The sequence below is a fragment of the Myripristis murdjan genome, chromosome 6 (genome assembly GCF_902150065.1).
Source record: "Myripristis murdjan chromosome 6, fMyrMur1.1, whole genome shotgun sequence".
NCBI classification, from domain to species: domain Eukaryota; kingdom Metazoa; phylum Chordata; class Actinopteri; order Holocentriformes; family Holocentridae; genus Myripristis; species Myripristis murdjan.
Window position 1 is genome coordinate 27425289 of NC_043985.1, and position 24586 is coordinate 27449874.

Here is a 24586-nt window from a genome sequence, read left to right on the forward strand (position 1 = left end):
TCCTAACGTTGTAATCACACTCTGACAGATGTACATGTAAGCAGCCCCCCAACCACATGCACACACACACACTCACACACACACACACACACACACACACACACACAGAGGAAGAGACATTTTAACCCCCTCTTATCCCAGTGACTCACTCGTAGTATCAACATAATGACCGCAGACTGATCCAGCCCACAGGGGGCGAGAGTTGGAGCAACACTGATTTCTGAATAAACAATGAGTGGCATATGAGGAGCGGCTGAGGGTTGCAGGCCGGTGTGTGTTTCACAACCTAAAGACACGGGCATATGCCACGGAATTTCATTACGGTGCACTGATGTGAAAACAGGCCTGCTTTTCATTACGTGTGATTCAACTGTTTACAGAGAAACGGACGGGAACTCAGATCCAAAATATTCTCAGGCTCAATCCATTACACCTCCTGAAACTTCACAATTTCTGCTGTTGCACTTGATTATAAAAATGAATGACATTTGACCAAATGCTAAAACAATGGGTTACAACATCACCTTTTGTCCCCTGCTAAGTGGCAGCATCCTGGTATAGATTCGGTGACGATGAAGCATGAATAGTAATTGTTTACCTGCAGTTGGTACAATGTCAACAGACCAATCCATCACATGGACCCTGTCTACTTATTTATAGACAAGAGGAATAAATCAGGCAAGTAGATGAAAGTTGAATAGACGAACACAAGGACACAAATAGGGGCTACCGTAGATAATCTTTTGCAACGTTTTAATCAGGATGTCAGCAACAGGGAAGATGAATGAAGCATCCATCAATCTGTAATTAAACTTGTGCATCATCATTCTGCAGATATAATGTGATAAACAACCTGATAGTGACGGATAGGTGCAGATGAATGATTTGAGCTATGACATCATTTAGAGTTTGCATTGTAATGCTGTAGGTAAGTGATTTAAGCTACATTATGGTAATGCTTATTATTGTAACAGTGGCCACTGAATGATCCGAAGTATAACTTTATTGTAATGCTGCACTGCGGGGCGAATGGTTTAAATTATATTTTCATGATGAAACAAGCCTTTTTTGGATGAAGCCCGAGGAAACAGCTCCTGTAAACAAGATAGACTTTTAACAGCTGTAGTACAATCCCCCGCTGTAAATCTATCCTTAATTCTTTAGAAGGATATTAGAATTTTTGAAATACTGAGATATTAACTTAATCTTTCTTGTCTTTTCTTTTTTTTTTTCTCTCCCTTTGAGCGGTTTATGTGTCATCTCACAAGTGGGAATCAGAGCAAAGCAGGAATTCTGTGTCATGAAACATGCTCAGGATTTGGCAATAACAATTATCTGTTGGAAAATCTGCGCGCAATATGTTTATCATGTGATCCCTCTGACTCTTTCAAGAGCATTGTTTTCATTTCTCCATGCACGCTCAAAATCCATCATTTGCTTGGACAATCTCCCTCATTTGCTGTTACACGCAGGAGACGAGGAAACACTGCGAGCGGTTAAGACGACATCGAGAAGTGCATCAATATTTTCGATATAAGCCTCATTTGAAATATCAGAGAAATATTCTGTGTCACTCTCTGCATCTCCCACACACTTTGGGATGGGCTGTCAGGAAGTGTTCCCTCCAATGTCTTTTTCATCAAATCAGGGACAAGGAGATGGCACCAACACCTTCAGACAGTCAGACGGATGACGGCTGGCGAAGACATGCGGGGAGACAGGAAAACAAAAAAAACACAGTTACAGTAATCTCTGCGGAGAAACACAGCCAAGTATGTATCCTTCACAACAGGATGGCACAGATTTAAGCTGATGGGCCTGATTCTATCTGCTCCAAAAACTCCTGGTACAATACTAACTTTCAATGTCATTGGATTTGTCTGTTCGTGTGGTGGGAGAAGGTGGGGGGGGGGGTGGGGTGGGTGCAATGCGGTGGAGGTGGGGTGGGCTGAGATTACAGTGAATGTCACCCTACCTCCTCTCTCAATCATCCACTTTCAATCCATCGCCGTCCCGGGGTTTGTGAGACAGCTTGGCGATGATGCCAGTAAAATGGGATCAATAGCATAGGGAAAAACGGTCCAGACAATCTCTTACCCCCTTGAACTTCTGTACCCATGATTGATTTGTCCCCTGCCACAGGAGAGGAGACATTAGAGACAAGAAACATGTGTGTGCTGCGTGTGTGGGTGTGTGTGTGCGCGCGTGCGTGCGTGCGTCGGCGTACGCATGAGTGACCCTGTTGTCTGTGTACGTGTGTTGAAAGCATGTTTCTGCAAAAGTGTGTGTCTGTGTCTCGGTGTGTGTGCGTGTGTGTGTGTGTATACGCGTGTGCGCTCGGTGATTGATGATCTGAAGCACACACACATCATCAGCAAGGCATTTGCGAGGTGTGTGAGTCAGGAGCTGTCATCCCCCTCAGTCTCCCCAAGCAGAGGCCTCGGCTGCTGATTTATAGTAAATCATTAAAATCTGCTTATTATTGCAGCAGCTCATCACCCTCCCCCTCCCTCAGTCCCCATAACCAGCCACTCCCCCAAAACTTGCCACACTGCTGCAGAGGAAGAGAGAGACACACAGAGAGAGAGGGAGAGAGAGAGAGAGAGAGAGCCCACCTATACTTACTTACACACACACAAATACACACGCACATACACTCAGAGTGCTGGTCAGCAGCTTCCAGCACAATAAAAACTCTGAGTAATGGGCATTTTCTATTTCTGACACTTATACTTCAAAAATTAATACACTGGAGGTCCTGTTCATAAACACTGGCTGGAGAAGCTGAAATCCGAAAAAACTTTGGTCATGTAAAACATTTGGAGCAGACCGGACAGTATGTGTGTCCACAAGGAAAAAGAAGAGAAACCAAAACTTTTTTTTTTTTTTTTTTTTTTTTTTTTTTTACCTCACAAACACACTCACGCATGCACACATGCACACCTCTACCGTCTTATGTCTGCGAAACTGAAAATGTGATGTGACTTGAACAATGACAGGTGTGTTTGTCAAGGATGTGGCTGTCACTTCAAATCAGCGGACAGGAGCATCTACTGAGGGAGAGTTTCCACTTCTGAGGGTTTGACCGTTCGACAAAAAACAAAAAAAACATAAAAAAAAAAAAGAAAACTCACTGTGCTCTGTTGCAGGTTTGAGAACAGTAACGTCCTACAGGCGGTCACTATTTAAGTGTAACCAGGACAAGAAAAAGTAGCAGGTTTGCTGTTATTTGTTTAAGTAGTACCGGCTAATTTGTGCTGAGACTAATGCAAAGGTAGAGAGAAAATCATCAGCCAGCTGTCGGTTGTGTCTCAGGGTCCTTGGCATGAAAACATCTGACAATCAGTTTTGGAAATGTCTTATTCAACAAAATTGCATATGGCTCAATTCCAGTAAATAACTCAAGTGAGGATTAGAGCTTGTCTATTGTCGCTGTGTGTGGCTTCTCAAGTGTATTTCAATTACAGTCTGTAAACGGAGGCACTATCACATCCCCATGAAAGGATTTTAATGTTTTTTCAGACTCAAATGAACTTTGGGCGATAACGCGACACAAGCGGCTGAGCAGTGGAGTACCTGTTCCGAAATGCATTTCACTTTCTGTCAGGAGTGTTCGAACCGAACGCTGCTGCGCCACACGAGGAAGGGGTTAACGCGTGTGCCTGAAATGCAAACATGGGCGTTGGCATCTGATTTGGCACTAAGTATCAGATGCACCAACGCGGGGCATGATTTCTGTCTGCAGCACCTCCAATAATGGTCTGTCCCACTTTTCTCCCCCACCCGTCCCTTTCTTTCTCCCTCTCCCCCTCCCCCTCCCTGACAGATACAGTACAACAGACTCCTCTCCATTCTGTCTCTAAAGCTCCTGGATCCTCGGAGCACAGGTGCAGGACTGCAGGGCTTCAGCCCACAGGCCCTGGATGCTGTAACAGGAGAGGGGAGCCGGCACACACGGAGAATTACAACGCCTCCATTTCTCACACTGACATAATCCCCGTGTTTTATTTGTCCCCTTGTAATTCTTTTTATATCTTGGGCTTATGTTCTTTGGCATCCATTCAATCCCAGCCTCGGGACACAGGGCTGTACCAGGCTCATATGTGTGCCTTGCTCCAGTTAACGCATATTAGTTCCTTTGTAACTGTGACTAAACTGGCACGTCTCAGCTGGGAGATGTGCTGGCTTTGACTGACAGCCCATGTCTGGATCCTGTACTTTGAGTCTCACGCGGACTTGTCAAACACGGGCTCTGTCAAAGCATCCCTCACTCTGCTGTCAAGTACGGCAACCATGGAGAGCTACAGTGGGTTCACAGCTCTGACCGCATGTCTCCGAATTACCTTACACTTTACGAGTGTCTGTGTGTGTGTAGTAAAGGAGGAATATTATCTCACACTCCACTGTTCAGCAGTGTTACTCTTGCGAGAGCTGAATCTCACAAGTATGTTTCTGGCATTGCTGGCATGTTCTTTCTTTTCCTCACTGGAGGAAATCCTGGGAGAGAGACGGAGTGAAATACTGTTCATGCGTGCACTCTGGCAAGTTTGCATATGAAAGAAGAAAGAAAGGAGAGACTCGCGCCCCCCTGATCAGAGCCGTCTCTGTAACTTAACGAGAACGCTTCTCAACCGACCGCTTGATATTTGGATTTCAAGCGAGTTGATGTATGTTGCCTGCAAAGGAAATATGTTAAGTCCGTGCCATGTGATACCAACAGTCTTAAATACTGTTTTCACAACTGTGCAAGCTAATTACCTTTAATTTTTCATCTGTGCTCCAAGGGTTGCAAGAGTGTGTGATTAGTGATTCATTACTTCTCATTACCTGGCCTGTCAAACTGTTTCCTTTACTTATTCAGGCTGATTAGCTGTACATGTCCCGCCTCTCCCAATGAGGCTGAGAAAGAGACCTCAAACAAGGTCTGCAGATAACTAATTATTAATATTGGTAATGATGTTAATGATAATGGTGAGAAGATAAATGTGAAGAGAGGGAGGAACACAAGGAGGAAGAGGAAGAAGAAGAGGAAGAGGAAGCAGAAGAAGAAGATGAAGGAGGAGGAGGGGGTAGGAGGAGCAGAAGGAAATTAAGCGGGGTCAAAAATACAAAATTACACAAAGGAGAAGAAACTTAGAAATTGAAGGGGGAGAAATATACAAGAGCAAAAAGATAACAAGGCAAACAAACAAGACGTTGATGAAGATGATGTTGGAAGAAAGAAAGAGAGAAAGAAAGGAAGGAAGAATTAGCTGCAAAGCATCACATTGCACTCAAAAACAGCCCAAGGCCAGAATACAGATGTTTGTACTCAGCACGTCTCTGCTGGCTTGGATTTTAACTTTGCCTTTTAGCATCTTCTAAAATTTTACTTTCCCATCAATATTTCACTTTACCTGCGCTTTATCTACCAGCTCCTCTGATAGAGAACCACCTCACATCGCCATAATTGAACGTGAGGGGTGGTATCTCCGCGCGTTCGTCTCCGGAGAACAGTTATTTTTAAATGTAGGTGAATGAAGATTGATTTTCTGAAGGTACACATCACGTCATTCGGAGGGAAGGCTCAAGGTGAGCTAAAGCCAAGGAGAGTAAACTGTTTCGCCCGCCCATCACAACATCTCAGTGAAGCCAATCCAGCTTAGAAGGCACCGACTTGATAACCACTCATTGGCATCAAAACTCAAACGCAAACTGCCACGGTTAACCCAGCCCCCGTCTGTCTGCCGTGACATGACGAGACCTTGAGTTCAGAAGTTGTATAACTGTGAGAAAACAACAACAAAAAAAAAAGGCCTCTGAAACAACAGGCACTGTACACGAGAAGCATCAGCCCTTACAAGACAACAGCCCCCCTCAGTATTGGCTGAGGTACCGAGACGTCAACGAAAAACATTCATCACCATTAGGGGTAATTAATAAACTTCTCCGACATAATTAAAGGTCCCTGCTTTAAGGGAAACTGCGCTTAATTAGGAGGTTTGACAGGATGAGGCCTTAGGGATGATCCATATCCAGAGGGCTGCTGCGGAGCGGTAAAAGTGACAGAAACGCACCAAAGCCGCAAGTTTCGGAGCGTTCACTCCTCCCGCCATGAAACTTCATGCCCTTGGTCCACTCCGAGGAGTGTGGTGGTCTGGCCTGGTCTGGCTTGACCTGGCTTGGCATGGCTCTGAAAAAGTATTGACAGGTATGACAGCCTTCTGATTAGCCAGTCAGCTGGAGGCCCAGGCCTTGTCACCTGTCAGGTAGAGAGATGGAGGATGAATGAGCAGAGTGAGGGGAGGAGAGGCACGAGGCGGCGGGAGGAGAGAGACTTAAGGGGGGAAAAGTGGAAAGAACAAGGGGAAAGAAAGAGTGGTTGTGACACGGACACACAAATACACGGAGTCCCAATAAAAACCACATGTATGCCGGGGCGTGAGTCACCTGCGGAAGCACCCTGTTACAAAACAGGGAGGATTTGAGGATGACAAATGTAACCCAAAGAATCTGGAATTGGATCTGGGATTAAGGGGCGGCGGCGTCTCTGAAGGGAAACGCCGAGAGAGAAAGAGAAAGAAAGAGCGAGAAAGATGGAAGGGAAAGGTGGAAGGAGGACAGTAAACAAATGTCAGACTGCCCAGGCAGGGAGACAGAGTGAGAGAGTGGGTGGGCTTTGACAGACACATCTCACACGGGCTGACAGCTCCGTCAATAGCCCCGGGATGGCCGCCCTGATTGACAGCTAGCAGGTGGCGCCTGAATGGAGTTGTCAGGCCGACTGTCAGTCAAAGTCACATCGCTGTGGCTACAAGGCCCCGGCTGAACAGGCACACAGCTGCCCAAGGTGATCTCTGGTTGTACAGGCAGAATATTGGCACGGGGGCTGGAGCGGCCCAGATCATGCTAAAATTACCGCACATGTCAGTAGCAGCACACAATAGCCGTGTTGATTGTGTCTTTTCTATACTAGTGCAGCGGGCAGGTCTGGCATACACACGCATGGGTGGTTCCCCTCCATTTAAAAAAAAAAAAAAAAAAAAAAAAAAAAAAAAGTAGAAAAAAAAGGATTTGAATGTACTATCAATGAATCGCTGCAGTTTTTCCATTTCCTTGGTTCCCCTTAATTGAGCATTGTTCCAGCACGGGGGCATGAAGCATAGGAGTTAATGGGCAATAATTATATGTGAGAGAGGCTTTCTCCCTGGAGTGGAATCCAGAACAAATGGAAGCTCCGATGTGCAACATTCTACTTCATTACATCTGCCGCGATTAAAGCCTGAACATCTGGCACCATATCCTGACAGATAGACAAGACTTCTGGACTGGAAGGAAAATCGAGCGATATTTACAAAAATGTAACACAGGGTATTTACTGGATGAAAGAACAAGAGCTTGGGGGAGGCACGGTACATTTTCCCTATCAGACAAGTGTTGAGCTGATAGATGCATGTAAACACAAGGAAATCGTTTGGACATTTGTCACCAAATGAACGGCACTAAATACCCCTCTCTGCACTTTCACATCACAATGAACTTTATTATAGGCAGCTTCGTTGCTACGGATAAATACATACTGTGTCTCTTCAAGTAAACACTGGAATGTACATCAAGGTTTTTATTAACTTTTTTTTCTCTCTCTCTCTCTCTCTCTTCCTCTCTCTCTGTCTTTTTTAGAATCTCAGTCATCCTAACCCCCCCCCGTTCCCCTCTGAGGTGAAGCTAAAACAATATTCATAACTGTCTGTATCTGCTGTTGCCATGACAACATCAAGTCCCACATAGTGATGTCACGCTGATCTGGTCTCTCCCTGGCGCACCGGTGTCTCCCGCGGCGCTCGGAGGCAGTCCCGAGGCCCTCTGGGGCGTGTGTGAGCGGCGGAGGCGGCGGTCGGGGTACAGGCTGTTGTCAAAAGGTTTGCGGTGGACACACAGCACGTGGGTTTTCAGGTTGCCCTTCTGGGACGCGCTGTAGGGGCAGTACCTGCACTGGAATGGCTTCCGAGCTGCAATGAAAGGACAAAGTAGATTAGATTTAAAAAGAAAACACACACACACACGCTGAATACTGACACTACGCAGTAAAATAATCTCTGCAGGGTTTCAAAATACAATTTACCAACCCTCAAAATGTCTCTATTTTTTCATATATTCATTTATGTATTCTCCTCTTTTTGTTTATGAGTCTCCAATTGGATATACTATTCTGTGCCATGAATCAAGGATCATAAATCCCTAAAATTCCCATTCTGAGCCATAACATAACCGTATAGGCTAATTAAAGTAACCTGTCTTGTGCTGTCTAATCTTGTCTTATCCTGTTGGTTGCAGGAAGCGACTTATAATTGCATAAAATGTCATTAATAAATAAATAAATAAATATTAATGGTAGGTAAATAATCAATAAGCATCACATGCCACTTTTCTGTACCAATCTTTGAGAGGCGGTAAGTTCCATTTGGACAATGAGCCTCTGTAATGCCCCAGAGAGAAACATAAATAAATAAATAAACTGATAAATAACACACACACACTGTAAGCCTATGCTACTTGCAAGAGCCAGAGACAACTCTCCTTTTTTCATATTGTTTTTTCATATATAGTCGATGAATGAGAAAATCTTGTTTCATATCTTTAAAATCCTATATAGAAATGAATGGTACAGCATCCTTTTTTAAAATTTTAATTCATAATCAGCCATTAAAAACAAACAAAAACAGGTCAAAACTAACTATTGTGTTGTAGTTATATTAATTGTAACATGCTGATATTACCATGCTGTTGTAAAACACTTTAAATACTAATGGAAAAATCTCTCTAAACTGTCTGATGGCACTGATTTGGCCACGTCTCTATATTCTCTTCAGTCTTGGGAACAAAACTTTACAACAACACATCCTGTTGACAACGTGGTGACGCTTCACAGTGCTGACACAGGTAGGTTTTGAAAAGAAAGGCCAGCCGGCTAAGAATTCACCGTAACACATTTTCTGTTCACAAAAACAAACACTGCGACACACACACACACACACACTCACATAAACACACACATGCCCACGCACGCATGTGCCGGCTTGAGGAATGACAGACGTCTGTAGCTGAGAGGCGAGGCACGCTGAAACTTCCTGTCTGTTCCTCTCTTTAGCTCTCGCTAACTCCACGAGAAGTAATGTGTGAGTGCGCGGCGCAGCACAGCATACCAGCCGTGAATAACAGCCTCCACGAGCTTATTTGATCTCAGTGAAAGTGAGAACACCACTACTTGAAGGTGGAAAAACACAACATTGGGCTGGATTACTCATTCACTTTTTTTCACTTTTGGGTTTCATACCTAGACTGCCATGTGTCCTTGTTCGCCGCTGCGCTATTTTTGGGATGTTACCTCACTTAATGGCTTTCTCTGTTCCCCGCTGTCTAACACTTCAACGTGTTTTTCTATGATTCATTGTTACAGTAAACCATTATGTGATGATGTCATTTGACATCACTTCCCAAAAAACGAGCACTGTTGCAGCCTTTTCACCCCTCCTCCTCCACTTCCTCTCAATCATGCTCCCCATCAGAACAGAGACAGATGCACATCCCTCTCACATGTACGTAAATGGGAAAAAAAAAAAAAAAAAAAAAAAACAGCAGTCTTTTTTGGGGGAGAAAGTGAGAAAACTCACAGAAGGTGTGAGCAATAAAAGGTAATGCTCCATCTGTTGCTGTATAATAACCTGATGGCTGTAAAGGACACACACACATGTGTGTGTGCGCACTCACACACACTCACAAACACACCCACATACATACACATACTCATACTCTCGTCAGCAGGAAGATAAGGCCTGACACATTTGAATACCACTGGAATGGCAGGGAAGACTTTGTGCATTTTTTGCGTGTGTGTGTTCATATGGGCGTGTGTGTGTGTGTGTGACATGTCCTTCTATGGTAGGAGGGAAATGTCTAGATTAAACAATAGTAAAAGAAAAGCTTAGTCAAAATCCAGGTACAATGCAGTGTATGTTATGTCGTAACGGCGTCTCTCCCGCGCTCACTCCCCCTTCCCTCGGCCTCAGTGAATGTGTGTAAGGAAAAGGGGTGGACAGCCGAGTCATTTCAAAAATAAACAAAATGCCTCATTCATGAAGCAGCCTAAAGAAAATTCCTGAGTGTTTTTTTTTTTTTTTTTGTGATCGACTTGCTGATTAAACTTTAAGCACATCTTTAAAACTGTAGCCACGCACGATGCAACAAACCCCCGTCTTAACACTTCATTTAATCTCATGTTTAGTCTTAATATCTTGTTTTCCTTAAAACAAGTAAAAAAAAAAAAAAATCTGCCAGTGGGATGAGAAAAATCCCAGCAGTTTCCAGTGCAGTTTCACTCGTTTATGTGTCATTTTCCTGGGAACACGAATATCTTAAAACAAGGAAACAAAATGACTAGGCACTGGAAACAAGTGGGGTTATCTCATCCTGTTGGTAGATTGTTTGACCTTTTTTTTTTTTTTAGGAAAAATAATGTTTTCACACTTAAATATGAGCCTAAACGACTTGTTGTGATCGAGATTTGCTGCAGGAAAAATGGAAAATTGCACAGCTATCATAAGAGCATGTTTTGACAATTCACGGAGACCTGAGAGAGGCAACCGATTTGCCTCAGTCATGCCGTAATGTGCAGTCGAACAACGTGAACAATCCTGCAGTCTATTTCGCCTTCATAAAATCAGTTAATGATAAGCCAAAAGGTCTCATGTCTACACGAGACCGCTGTTGTCCCGCTGTCTTTCTCTCTCCACTTTTATTGCCTTTCTCTCTCCTCCTCTTCCTGGGTCTGACGTTCTTTCTTCCCTCCCACTAGAGGAGAGGGGAGGTCCAAGAGAGGGCAACCTCCAAATAAGTTCCATTAATCACAGGCCAGAGTCTAATGTAACTAATATTTTACAATTAGAGGAGACAGCAGTGGGCTCAGAGCCATCCATCTCTCCACCACATGATCATCCATTCATAGGCTGCTCTAGCCACAGCCTCAGACCAACCCCACACACACACACACACACACACACACAGAGACACACACATATACGCACACACGTTCCCATACACGTACACATGCATAGACACACTCCAAAAGATTGAACAGGAAATGATAGGGGAGGGATGAGTTGCCGTTTGGTGTGTGTGTGTGTGTATGTGTGCACGTGCAAATGCCTGCATATGTGTGTGTTCATGCGTGCATTGGCACATATTTGTACATTGTGTGTGTGTGGGTTTAAGAGAGAGAGGACGAGCCAACAGACGATGAAAGAAAAAGTGAAAACAGAGACACATTTTGTGCAAGTCAGTGTTATGCAAAGTTTTTTTTTTTTTTATCTCACCACAGATGCAAGTTTGTGCTCTTTCGCTCACCGTATGTTTGCGTGAGAAAGTATTTGCGCTTGCATGTCTGTGTGTGTGTGTGTGTGTGTGTGTGTGTGTGTGTGTGTGTTGAATGTCACAGGCTGAGATAATGACCATGATGACAGTGGCGGAGCTGAGGGGGCCAGAGGAGCTGAATGGTGACGGATGACACAGGGCTGAGCTCTGATGGCACACAGACAGTGAGTGATGACTGCACATCCTTCCCAGTGCTCCACCCTTCATTATCTCTATGGGGAGAAGCAGCGCACAAAGGCAGGCCGCGCTGCCCTCTTGCTGCCCTCAAACGACATCTGCTCATAGAGACAGACGCACCACCGCTCCCTCTTTCACCTCGCTGCCTCTCCATCCATTTTCCGTCTATGGCGATCTTTCTCTCCCCTTTCTCTCCCTTTTCTCCAGCTCTCTGTCACCCTCTCTGTGGAGGGTATACAGCGGTCAGACAATGAGATAATGACTCACCCCTTTCAACCTTTCAAATCAGGCCCTTTCTTTCTCTCTCTGTCTCCGTCTCCCTCTTTCTCCCTCTCACACACGCTTTCTTTCATTCTTAATCCTTTCTTTATCGATCTTCTCATATTCGCTTGTTCTCATGTGTCGGAGAGGCCTGATCAGACATCTCCCATATGTGGAGGAGGAGACAGTTGGTTTTACTCGACTCAGAGCAACTGGTTGATGAACTTTAAAGTTAGATCACGCCCTGGATCCCGTGATCAAGACGTCTACAAAGCCCTAAAATCCACCGCATTATCAAAACCAGGCCTTTTAGTCGTACATATGAAAAATGAATGCATGCCGTAAAAACCTGGTAGAGAAAGAAAAGAAAAGAAAATCAGGTTTCCAACAGGGGACAAAGGAGTTTGTGGAGTTACGTTGGAGTGGTATATGTTGCCATCTAGTGGCTGTGTCTGAGCAGTACACAGATGGAAGATGATTCAAAACACAAGGGAGGGCTCTGTGAGACTAATGAGCATGCAGACAGGTTCAACCAGGGGTCACCATCTGGCCAATTACCACTGCTGGCACACTGGAGACGACCTGAACTGTCATCACAAACACATCACTCCATGTCCAAAGTGCCCGGCAATATGTCACCGTGCCACTAGACGTGCCATACAGTATGGAGAGGATGGGGGTGACAGGAGACAGCCCCTTGACAAAGCCACCTGGTCAGCCCTGCAGACAGGACAGGCTGCTGGGCCACCTGCTTTGTTCAATTTTAGAGGACACTCAATGGACTCTCAATGTCAGTTAACTGTCTCCATGTCCAGTTTGACTGACAGATGTTTGAATTGTGTCTTTGACAGCTTGAGGTGAAAAAAAAAAAAAAGGAGGATCAGTTCACATCGAAAATAATAATAACACACTGAAAATAAGTCCTTGCAGCTAAAATATGTGAATTAGTGTTTATAAATCATACCTTTTTTTAGGGTTAGGGTTAGGGTTTGTGTTGTGTGCTGGTTCTAGAAAAAAAAAATATGGGATAATGAGGCAAAATGTCTCCCTCTACCTATCATCCTTCTTCTTAACGGTATTTACAACCCAAGGTTTGCTCAAAGACAACCCAAAACTATTCCAGCTTCTCTGAATCCTATCTGTTTTTCATCCAAATGGCCTTATGTGCAATAAACACGAGGAAGAAACGTGAACAGTGTGATGGCCATGACAGGAGCTGAGGGGGAGGGGGGGGCGAAACTTGAGCATATTATAATAACCATCTGTACATTCAAATCGAAAACTACATCGTGCTGTTAGACTCATAAAGAAAGGGAACAGATGTTAATCCCTAATGGAGTTGACAGGCACTTTCCTGTCTTTCACATGAGCATATTGAGTTCCTGAATAAGAGGGGGATCAGAGGGAAGGTGTATCATGTTGCACTCATAATACATGCATATCAAAGACCCCAGCTGTTGGATTCCCTCTCCTGAGAGACAGCATTATTAAATCTGCACTCAGCAAGCATATCACACCAGAGCAAGAGCTAAGCCTCTCCATCAGTGGGCTCCACTGGCTTGGGCAATTTGTAACCTATCACACAGGGAGATTATATCATCCCTTAAAGTGTAGGGGTAATCAGTGCCACACACCTGTGCCTTCTTTAGCCTCTGTTTGAGATCAGTGATGAGATGTGGAAAAAACTGAAGTGCTATAGCAGAAACCAAGTGTCTTGTTCATAACTGGCATGATTCACTCACACACTTACACTCTCTCATCACACCTCCGCTGTCAGATGATAAGGGTTGAGATTCTGCCACAAAACTGGCTGTTCTGGTACCCGCGTGGTGTCTGACAACGCTACGCAATGGCACAGAACATAAGGTCAACCATAGCACTTATGAAATGTACCGTATATAGAATTAATTGTTTGACAAAAGAAGCCAGTAAGTACGATGACCCACCTGCAGAGTGTTGCACTTGACATGTGCAACATCCGCCGCAGGTCTATCACATTCAGATGGTGTGACTACAACACATCTCAAAACTGACGAGCTGAAAAAGTGAGTAGAGCGACCGGTTTTCGCCCACTAGGTGGCAATATACGCTTTCATATGTAAAGGCAGCTGTGGCTTCATGGAGACGAGCTGCAAATTTAAACAGATACCAGCGTGGATATGAAATGCTGCTTACCTGATGCACTTTCTTTCTCCATGGTCCCCACGCCGTTCAGACTGGCTTTGTGTGCGCTGGCAGGCATGTTGCTTAAGCTACCAGGGGATCTGAGGAAGGAGAGCAGGTTCCCCTGGTGCAGGAGCGGATGGCCCTGCCCCGGTGTCAAGTTCTCCAGGGAGGAGATGGGAGACTCAGCCACGGCTCGGCTCCACTGCCCCGGCTTCTCGGGCTTCTCGCTCACCTGCCCTGGCTCTTCTGGCTCAGTGTTGTTATTCTGCATCTTCCACTTGGTGGCATCGCCATTTTCTTCTTCCCTCTCTTGGTCAGACACTGATTTCGTAAAAGCACCTTCATCATCGTGACCGGCAGAGTTGTGATTTACCAGCCTCCCATACTCTGCATTCTGTGTGATCTCCTCTTTTTTTCCCGGCACCAACAGGTCAGACTGATATGTGGATTTCACATTGAGTTCAGCCATGGCATTACAGTAACTCTGCAGCCTGCGAGTAATGGAGGAGGAATGTCCATTACTAAAAACACCAGACATCTGCACCAGTACACCAGGAGACATGTCTGCATGAGAGGTGACCGACTCTGGTCTCACTGACAAATCCAAGGGCTCATACTGGGATTTCCTGGGTTGACCGGGTAGAGCATTGTCTCTGCCTGAATCTTTGTCAGTGAGATCAGACTTCTTGTTCATGAGCAAGGCATTTTCATCGTGGCTGTCCAGGCCGAGGTAGTGGCCTGCAGCTGGGCTCCAGTTTTCCCTGGATCGGGGCCTGATCTTGGGGTTGGAATTAGGGCTGGAGCTGGTGCTAGTGGGCTGCAGAGGGGAAGAAATATCCCTGCTGCTCTGCCAGTGGGGGAAGTGGTAACGATCCAGATGGAAACTGAGGGAGGTTGGCTGTGTACCGGTGTAGTCACTGGAGAGTGGACACCTGTAGACTTTCTCACCTGTCATAGAAAATAACAGCAAAAACATATAACAATTCAAGTCCAATTATGACAATAAGCATGTGCACATGAGGCATACTGGGCAATTTTTTTTTTTATTTTTATTTTTTTAGCAAAGCATGTACAGCGCAGTGCATATGAACACCGTTTTCTAAACATGAAAAATGTTGCAATCGCACACAAGACTGGGTTGAATGATTTAAGCCCTGCCCTGCAGTAAATCAAGCTTGTAATCAGCTTTCAGCTCCAGTGATCCATCATTTTACAGTATGGACGACACCACCATGTGCAATAAATACACTCAAAGATGTTAACACCAAACAAGATTCTTCCAAAAATAATAAACACTTAAATTGTAAAGAAACTGGAAGAAGGCAGATGTTGCAGACAAGAACCTCATTCCATCAAAACCAGTAACTGGGTTTCCCAGTCAAAAATAACAAAGTCTAACATGTGAGCAGTTCTGATTAACTACACCATATAGCTGGGTTTATTTTTGTTTCATACTTGAGAAAATGTTGTGCAGACTACATAATTCAAACTGTGCAAAATGTGTTATTGTCAAGAGTGATAAAGGATTGTTTTTCTTCTCAGCCAATGCAAAATATTCATCTCGGAACAAGAGTTGATCCTCCTCAACATAACTTTTCCTTTTTTTTCCTTTTTCCATCTGTTTACCTACAGTTAAATCCTTATAGCCATCACAGCAACATCCTCCAGGGTTAAACACACTCTCTGCCACCATTTTGAGTTAGTGATTGTCTGAGACCTCAGCCTTGCACTGTCTTTAAACAGCCCAGCTGTTTCGCTGCCATTCCAATTACAGTAAAAGTCATCCGACGCCATTAAGCCACAAATATTGGCAGTTTATTGCCCAACACTCTCCTGGCATTTGAAGGTCAGGTCATACATTATACTGTGTCTTTTAGGGATGCGTCTGGGATGGGGAGATAAACCCACCACCATTAATTTAATTCTATGCATATTGATGCCTTATTGTTCTTCTTTAATGGACTAATATCTGACTCACAACAGTGATTCATCCCCGCCAGAGAAATATCAATTTCATACACTTCAAGATCTGACCCCGAGGTAATTCTCTGAGGTAAATCTAAATCTAATGATGTATAGTTGTTTCTTACTTTGTCTCCAACTTTAATAACCAAAACCACTGTCATTAACAAGATTAATGGTAGTGTTTTTGGATATTTTGAATTAAAAAAAAAAAAACACACACACAAACAATACTCGCATATTAATTAAATAGAGCTGCACCTAATAAAATTAAAAGAAAAAGCACAGAGGCCATCATGTAGAATAAATGTCATTAAACTAGAGGCTGTCACCCCCGTTTGTGTGTGTGTGAGTATGTGTGTGTATTATGCCTGTGTGCATGCATGTGTGTGTACTGCATATGACTGCTTGACTGGATGTCTTTGTAAGTGTGTGTGGCATTGTGAGTGTGTGTGCAAGAGCGGGAAACAGACTTCAACAGTGCCACACCCTTGTCTCCAGTAACAGACAAAAAAAAATCCAAACAGCTTAATGGAACTCTTTCAGACACACTCTATATCTCAATTATTCTGTGGCTTAAATTACGATGACATTATCGGCCAGCTCCAAATGTAGAAAACACACATATCTGACCTCATCTTTCAGCGTGGACCTTCCTAAACCCATTTGCCTGCTTACATGAGAGCAGTAAAACAACACAAAGACTTAAGACTCTGCCTTTTTCTCTTCCTTTGGACGGTTGCCATCTTTGTGATTGCCTGGTTCATGCTAACTTAATCAGTTTAAGATTTACTTACACTGCTGAGGCTCACATTATGTGAGGGGAGTAATTTTAGAGCTTAGATTTATCAACCAAAACTCCAATTACTGCATCATTACGAACCCCAGCCTCTCTCACCTAACACGGAGCATCTAATGAAGTGATGCATATGAGTTATCCACCCATACTGGATATGCAAGGAGCAGGAAAAAGGTAAATAATTAAATAAATACCTCAAGTGAGCTGTGTCTATGGAAAAAGCGTGCAGCTGGGCTCGGACAAGTGATTCATTTCATATGGAAATAGGCTTTAAGATTTACAACCATGCATCGCCGTCAATGCAATCACCGCCTCACATACTGTATGCTTACATAGGCTTTTGGCATCTATATTGTAGATATCAAACGGTAGACAGTGGGGCCTTAGCTCTCTCTATGCAATCAAGTACCTGAAATGCAAAACACTGATATATGGTGACTGGTTTGGTTTAAGATGAAACAGACTGAGAGAGAGTCACACACAAGACTGGTGAGAAAAACAGGGGCACCAGATGTTCTTTGATGTTTATAATAGCATATATTATTAATATTAATTAGACCACATAGTCAATGACGCATTTGGGACGTTTCCAAGTCAATTAAGCCAAATGGCATTCAGGAGACGGTGGAACAATATTTCAAGGCAGGTGTTCAGAACTCCCTGGGTAAATCTTTTTATCTGCATGCTAGGAAAACAAGCATTTTGAGCTTAATTTGAGCCTCATATCTGCAATAATAATTAAAAAGAGGATTAAAAGACAGAAGTGAGAGGGAGACAGAAAAGCCAACAGGTAATCAGTTTAGACAAACCAGTCAGACTGGCTCCGATCTCTGTATAAGAACTCGGTTTGTTAGCACCAATGCAAGACCCAAGTTAGATAAGAACTCAGTTAAATATGCTTGTGCTGTCAGTAAGCACAAAGAATAGACGGATGTAAGTGGAACAGCCAAATGAATGCCGATACAGTGACTTCTGTGGACAACTTAATCCGTGTTTCTGAGCTAACCAGTGCTCATATCACCATTCACAATTTTACAGTCGGTTATCATTTTAGGCTTTCTCGGGTGTACTGCTTACAGTAAAAGTAGTGTTAAAAAAAAAAATGGGAATAAGGGACAAAAGACAAGTGGGGACAACATCATTACATGGTGTCTGCTCATTGACCTTGGGGTTAAGAGTATTGAATGGGACTAATTAATAACTGTCAGATCATTTTATGTTTGTTAGGCATGTTTGTATTATACATTGGGATCCAACTGGTCCAATGTAGGTCAGAGGCCCGAAGCATGCACCCCTCATTAGTTTATCATTTTAGGAAGAGTAGTTATTCATAATCTAAGATTATAATTACAGTCAAAGTATATTTTTCAAATCTGTCTTGATTAGATATTGAGAGTAGCGCTGCTTGACGCAAGCCATGCATTGAAACCAACGCACGACTTCTAATTTAAGATGCTGGTTATTTGTACTTAAAACATAAATCCCAGACTATATGTGGATGTATAAAGCAAAGAGGTTGTCTCTCACTCTGACAGCCATGACTGTACTATATTTGCTATCCATATTGAGAACATCAATAACTTCATGACCACCATAGGCTGACTATGAATAATGCAGCCAGTAATTCTGGACTAATCAATGTTCCTCAAGCTGAACATCTGGCAGTGGTAATTCTTCCTCAGCATCTCCGCTCTCCTGAATTAGAAAACACTCTCTCTCTCGCTCTCTGTCTCTACGGCCAACCATCGAGACAGACAGACTTGATCAGTTACAACCCCCCACCTCCAAAAAAACTTATCCCTGTTATTAAACCCTCATCAAGTGGTGCGTGTTCTCCATATGTGTAGGATTTACCTATCTGTCCCGCAGCAGACCTGTGTGTTGAGCCGGGGCCAGCAGCGTGTGATTGTGTTAATTAATCTGTCATTGTGAGCGCAGGGAGCAGCTGCAGAGGTCTCTGGGATATATTGTCAGAGCTAAACAATGCGGTGCTAAGCCCCCAGAGTGAGTCTACCATTACACAGGACTAAGAACAGAGAGGAGAGGAGGAGAGGGGGAGAGAGAGCCTGCCGGATCCATCATTGACTAAAGCAATGACGCCTGACCTTTACAATGAATTAGTTTCCATGCTTAATATTGACTGAAATTAGAGTCTGATACTGAATGTGCCATCCCAGAACTCTGTGCACTCAAATCCTAAGCTAGCCAGCTATCATAAATGTTTGCTGGGAGTGACACAGTATGGTGTCGGAGATAGGGGAGAAAAAAGAAAGTGAGAACAACAGAGTTTGAATATGTTTCTTAAAGAGCAACCAGAGAGGGATTCGGCCATAAAATGTGAACGTTTACATGTAAATATGCAGATACAAGTATGTGTGTACAATATGGAAACAAAACATCTAATGAGATTAGACCTGATCCATTTATCTCTGCTACACGGCCATCATTTAAGAGGATACTGGATGAAATCCCACAAGAATGCATCAGACTCACTCAGATACATGACAGCAATACCGCAGCGCTGGTTAGAAAATAATGACAGTCATGAGCTAAAAGCAAAGAGAATAAAGTTTGTATATTTTTATTCTCTTTCCTTAACAGCACTGTTAAAGCAGCAATTTAGACTCATGATATCATGTTAGCAGGATGCCATGACAAGAAAGGCATTTACCCAGGGAGCCGAATCATCCAAATCACCAGGTGGAACAGAAGACTATCAATAAAAATACCAGGTGGTAGATCAAATCATAAAAATCACTGGGTGGTATATATCAAATCATTAAAAACACCAGATGGCATGCATTAACATCTTGTGCCCCCGTAGGCAAGGGGTGGGGATGTGACGGATATAAAATAGAGGGTACTAATTATCCCTACAGTTCAACATGATGCCATTATACTTAAAAGGAAGAGAAAGTCCTTGTGGATGACAGTAATATTTGTGGTGGTGTTACCCTGGAGTGTTGCTGACCCTGTGCTTCATGTCCACCTACACTAAGTGGAGCTAAAACTGAAACCAGACTTGTCCGCAAACTATCCTTCTTTGCCAAAACATATATCACGGATTATGAGGTGTATTAATTTGATCCTTTGTTGTTTCTACACGTTTATCCATGTGATATTTTAAGCTTATTTGTCTATGGCAAGCCCTGTAAATAGGTCTCTTTGTTACAATTTGTCCTTAGCCCGAACTCACATGGATTCTTAGACTGGAGGCATGTAAAACTGCAAAGAAAGAAAGAAAGAAAGAAAGAAAGAAAGAAAGAAAGAAAGAAAGAAAAAAAGGAAGCAAAAGAATCGATCAACAAGACCCTAAACTACCCTTCAAGAAATTGAGTTCTATTAGAGAGTGACTGAATTACCTGTAGCTGGGGAAGAGGACTGTGGGCAGTTGTCCTGGCTGCTGCCAGAGTGGGAGGACCCTGTTTCTGCAATGATCTCTGTTGGCCCATGATGACTCAGGCTGCCTGGGCTGCTGGGCCTGCTGATCACTTTGGTGTCTGGGTCACCAAGACACACTTTCCCATCATCTACAGACAGACATCTCTCATCCCGGTAGGAACACGGCTGTTGGTCTTTAGGGCTGAATATTTGTTGTTCAACAGCCAGTCCTGGTGTCATGATCTGCCAACCTGGGAAGCCACCGCTGTTGAGCGTATCTCTGTCGGCGATTGCTTTCTGTAGGTATTCCATACCGTTTGAGCTCAGTGGAGGGTGGAGATGATTCAAACCCATTAGAGGAGAGTTCTCTCCATCATTCAAAGGGGCCGGGCCTGAGGAAATCATCCTCCCCAACATCTCCCGGACCTTCATCTCGATGCCTGCTGTGGCCAGGATCTGGTTGTAGTCTGGCTGGCTGGCTCTCTCGGCCGTGAGGAACCTGTTGTGTAAGCTGGAGATGTACTGGGAGTAGAGGTTGGTCTGGGGGTCTTGTGTTAGGTTTGTCATGTTAACAGATGCTTCATGCTCGGCAGGGAGTTTACTCTTAGCAGCCAGCTTATTGAGGTGGACCTTCATGTGGTTCTTGAGAAACCAGGGCTCTTTGAAACGACGTCCGCAGATTTGGCAGCAGTGTTCAAAGGAGTCCTTGTGCTTCCTCATGTGGCCCTTGAGGAACCAGGCCTGGCTGAAGGTCTGACCACACACCTCACAGGGGAACTCGCCAGTAGGCTTCCCCTTATCGCTGCCGCCCATGGAAGGCTTCTGTCCTGCCCCTGAATCTGCTGTTATATGGGCCGTCTCCACGTGCCCGATGAGCTCCTCCTCATGCGAGGCAGCAAATTCACACAAGGTGCATTTATAGGGTTTGTGCAGAATCCTGATGTGGCGCTCAAGCTCCTGCTGCTTCCTGAACTTGCCCTTACAAAATGAGCAGCGGAAACCTGTGGGCGGCGGCTGGATGGGCTCATCATGGATGGCAGTCACCTTCGGGGATGTGGATGTATGTGACAGGCTCTCCATAGCGCCAGAGGGGGTTAAGGAGAACTGGGGTTGTGAGGAGGCAGTCTGTGGCAGCTGATGCTTTTGAAGTTGGGTTATATTTGATGTTTGCTGATGGCCGATGTGGCCTGCTCTCATTTGCCTGTCCCTTAATATAGCCCTCTCCTCAAGCTCATGAAGCAACCTATTCTCCTCTCTTATTCGCCCACGGCCTTTGCCCAGGATGCCTTGCTTGTGAGTGCGGAGGTGTATCTTCAGATTGCCCTTCTGCGCAGCCCTGTGGTCACAATAAGGGCACTTGAAGGGCTTCTCGCCTGTGTGCGTGCGCATGTGAAGAGACAGGATGCTGTTGAAGCGAAAACGCTTTCCACACAATGGGCACGGGTACTTCCGGTTCTTGCGGTTGTCTTCCTGGGTGGAGTTCACCTGGGGCACAATGCTCTGGTTGGGGACCCTCAAGAACTGGGAAAGCTCTACTCTCCCATTCATACTGCTAAGGATCCTCGCGTCCATGATTTGATTGGCTAGAAGCGCCATCTGGCACCTAATTGGGTGGGTGGCCAGGTTAATGAGGCTCTCCTTTCAGGGATTGGTTGATGTTACAGTATGGTGGTCAGGGATGGCTATCTGGGACAGTCACAAGGTTAGCAGTGAACTGTACGTTGGTTGGTTGCACCTATTCAATTGAAACAGGATCTGGATTCATGCTGCTCAGCTGGCATCTGTGTAAGCATCTGTTGGAGCTCTGACCTAAAGAGAAAATAAAAGAAGCAACTTTTAAATGCCAAACAATCAAAGTACATTCAAATTCTGAAATCAAACGAACAAACAAACAAACAAAGAAATCCATTCACTTCCATCTTTGAAATAAGTGAGGTAGGTGAGTAAAATGTCAATAGAAGTATCTGCAGTAAATGAAATAACTTCTTCAACTGCTGTATGATGCTTGTGATGCACCTCAAATAGGTCAGGAAACAGAGCAAAGCAAGTTGTGAGGCTCCTCATCCTGTGTTTAGTATAACTGTGGTTTTAGATTATTGTTGGAGACTGTAAAAATGCTGATTAAGTCTAACCTCAAAAGCTTCCTCTACAAATATCTCATCTTTACTAAAGGGTAAGGTGAAAATCTTTATGTTGATCTCATTCTGCTCTGACACACAATACTAAGGCAGCATAAACATCAAAGCCTGTCTGCTTCCACTTGCCCTTCCTCTTGCATTTCACAAATCTGTGAAACGCTTAAAAGAAAAGATTAAAGTAAAAGAGTTAAGCTTTTTCGGCAGGTCTATTGCATATTTGAATAAAACCTTTACCAGGGATAATTATGTCACTGGAGTACTAAGGAAAATAAACAACTTAATGATGCAAAAATGCAAACTAAAGTTAAAGGAAGAATATCCAAATGGAAAGCTAAAATATGCTTTATATCTCCCCTTGCCAACTCCCCTTTCAATTCCACTGTAGCAGCAAACAAAGCCTCAAATTCACATCGCGCTACAATGGTAGAGGTCACATAAGCGAGCCCTGCACAGCTCTAGTGCAGCACCAAAGGGCACAGAACAAAGCCTGCACTGTCCACACAGAATTAACACAGGCTTACATCATCCTGGACTGCAACCTCAGTCAGTCATGAAAATGATGTACACAAAACCACACAGATAAAGAACTGGCTTGTCTGCAGCGATGGCTGGTGTGAGCTGCATATCTGCTCGGTGCTGTCGGTAGATCAGAAATCAATGTAGAGACGTGGAGCTGACCTAATCATATCTGACAGGGGTAAAGTGAGAGAATGATGCTGGTATACAGTAGATCCACTTCATATTTGCCAGAATGGTATTCCTGTGATTACCTAAGCATAGCAAGGAAGCATAAAACCTTCATCCAGTGTGTGTATGTGCATGTCTGTCTGTGTGTGTCTGTGTGTGTTTGTGTGCTGTGGGTGGATGGGTGGATGGGTGCAGGTCCGTGTGGACGGGAATATCAGCAAGTGCACTGAAGTCTGTTGGAATTGGTGGAGATGAGAGCGCCATGTTAGGCTGTCAGGTGTTTTCGCTGTCAGAGTAGATTAGACTCTTGGGAGAGATTGAGAGAGAGCTTGATTGTTATTAAGCATCATGTCACTGTAGCTCCTCTTAGGTGTGGCCATGCATAGATGAACAAGGAGCAGGTGTGATTAAGCACAGGCAATAAAGAAAGAAATGACACAAAAACATTGTAAACCAGCCATGGAAGCTACACATGATAGATGATTTTAGATTTGACAATATCAAACCTATACTTTTTTTATAGCATCTGTGGAGCTAGGGGCTTCTATAAAGCCGCCAAGCCAGTTGAGGTGCAATTTTTCTACTTTGCAGTTACTGCACCTAAAATGGATGACCAATATTGTAAATCCATACTGAATTGACATTCTGCTCATAGACCAGGATTGCAAATTTCCCTTTAACAGCAGAACTGGGTAAATAATACCTTTGCTTGCTGAGCTGACAAATACTTTTTTAATGCACAACAAACATCAGCCTAAGCCTGCAACCACTAGCTACAGTGCTAAACATATAGAAATAAGACTTTAACCACAAGTGCATGGAAGCAAATAATCGACAATTAGCCAATTAGTATGCAGTCTAATGGCAGACTTTTCTGATGACAGTCTGGTGATATCTAATGATACAATCTGATGATATAAATATCTTATGATACAGTCTGATGATATACAGATCTGATGATACAGTCTGATGATATATGATACATATCCCAGATTATTTGTCACGTGGGTGTGCCTTCTTCAAAATGATGCATTGCAAGAGATCATGGCTTTGAAATTCTTGGGATTCCCCGAATTCTCAGCCGATGGACAACAACTGTTTTATTCATTATTATGGAGTAGGCTTATGTGCAGTGAGCGCATGCCCCACGCCATGCAATATGCCCTTGTGGCTCACTTCACCTACGCACCCACCCACCCACCGAGCGAGCCAGCCAACTGGCCTGTGCACTGCCCTGTCAAAGGATGAAGCGCTTCAACAAGGAAGAGGGCAGTGGTAACACAGCTGCCCACCATGACCCAGACAAAAGATAACACCCATATACTTTCTGACAGCTGGATTAATGAAACCCTATAGGAGCTTCTCTGTAGGCCCCCCAAAAGCCTGACGGAGACAGAATAGTCGAACCAGCACCATTCATTACTGGAGAAGTACAGAGCACAGAAAGAGCACACACAGCACTGACAAACTAGCTCCTTGTGAGTAATAGCTAAAGAACTCATAAAGGAATACATACACATTTGTTGTGGATGCAGTAAATCTATGCCACTCTTTTTACAACTATCAAATTCTGGCTTGTTCCTTGTAAAATTAAATCGAGTGTGCACGA

The 24586-nt window shown here is 44.0% G+C and overlaps 1 protein-coding gene and 1 long non-coding RNA gene across 2 annotated transcripts; both read right to left on the bottom strand.

Moving 5' to 3' along the window:
* Positions 1-736: 736 nt before the first annotated feature.
* On the bottom strand, positions 737-2470 carry LOC115360799 (uncharacterized). Its single transcript, XR_003928362.1, has 2 exons — positions 1976-2470; positions 737-1696 (listed from the first exon to the last, which is right to left on the bottom strand). It is a non-coding gene; the product is annotated as an uncharacterized LOC115360799 (long non-coding RNA).
* Positions 2471-7496: 5026 nt separating this feature from the next.
* On the bottom strand, positions 7497-23241 carry LOC115361007 (zinc finger protein 536-like). Its single transcript, XM_030054243.1, has 4 exons — positions 23146-23241; positions 20134-21790; positions 14020-14958; positions 7497-7988 (listed from the first exon to the last, which is right to left on the bottom strand). The coding sequence occupies exons 1-4, from the start codon at positions 23239-23241 to the stop codon at positions 7753-7755; spliced, it is 2928 nt and encodes a 975-aa protein (XP_029910103.1). The 3' UTR covers positions 7497-7752.
* Positions 23242-24586: the final 1345 nt, after the last annotated feature.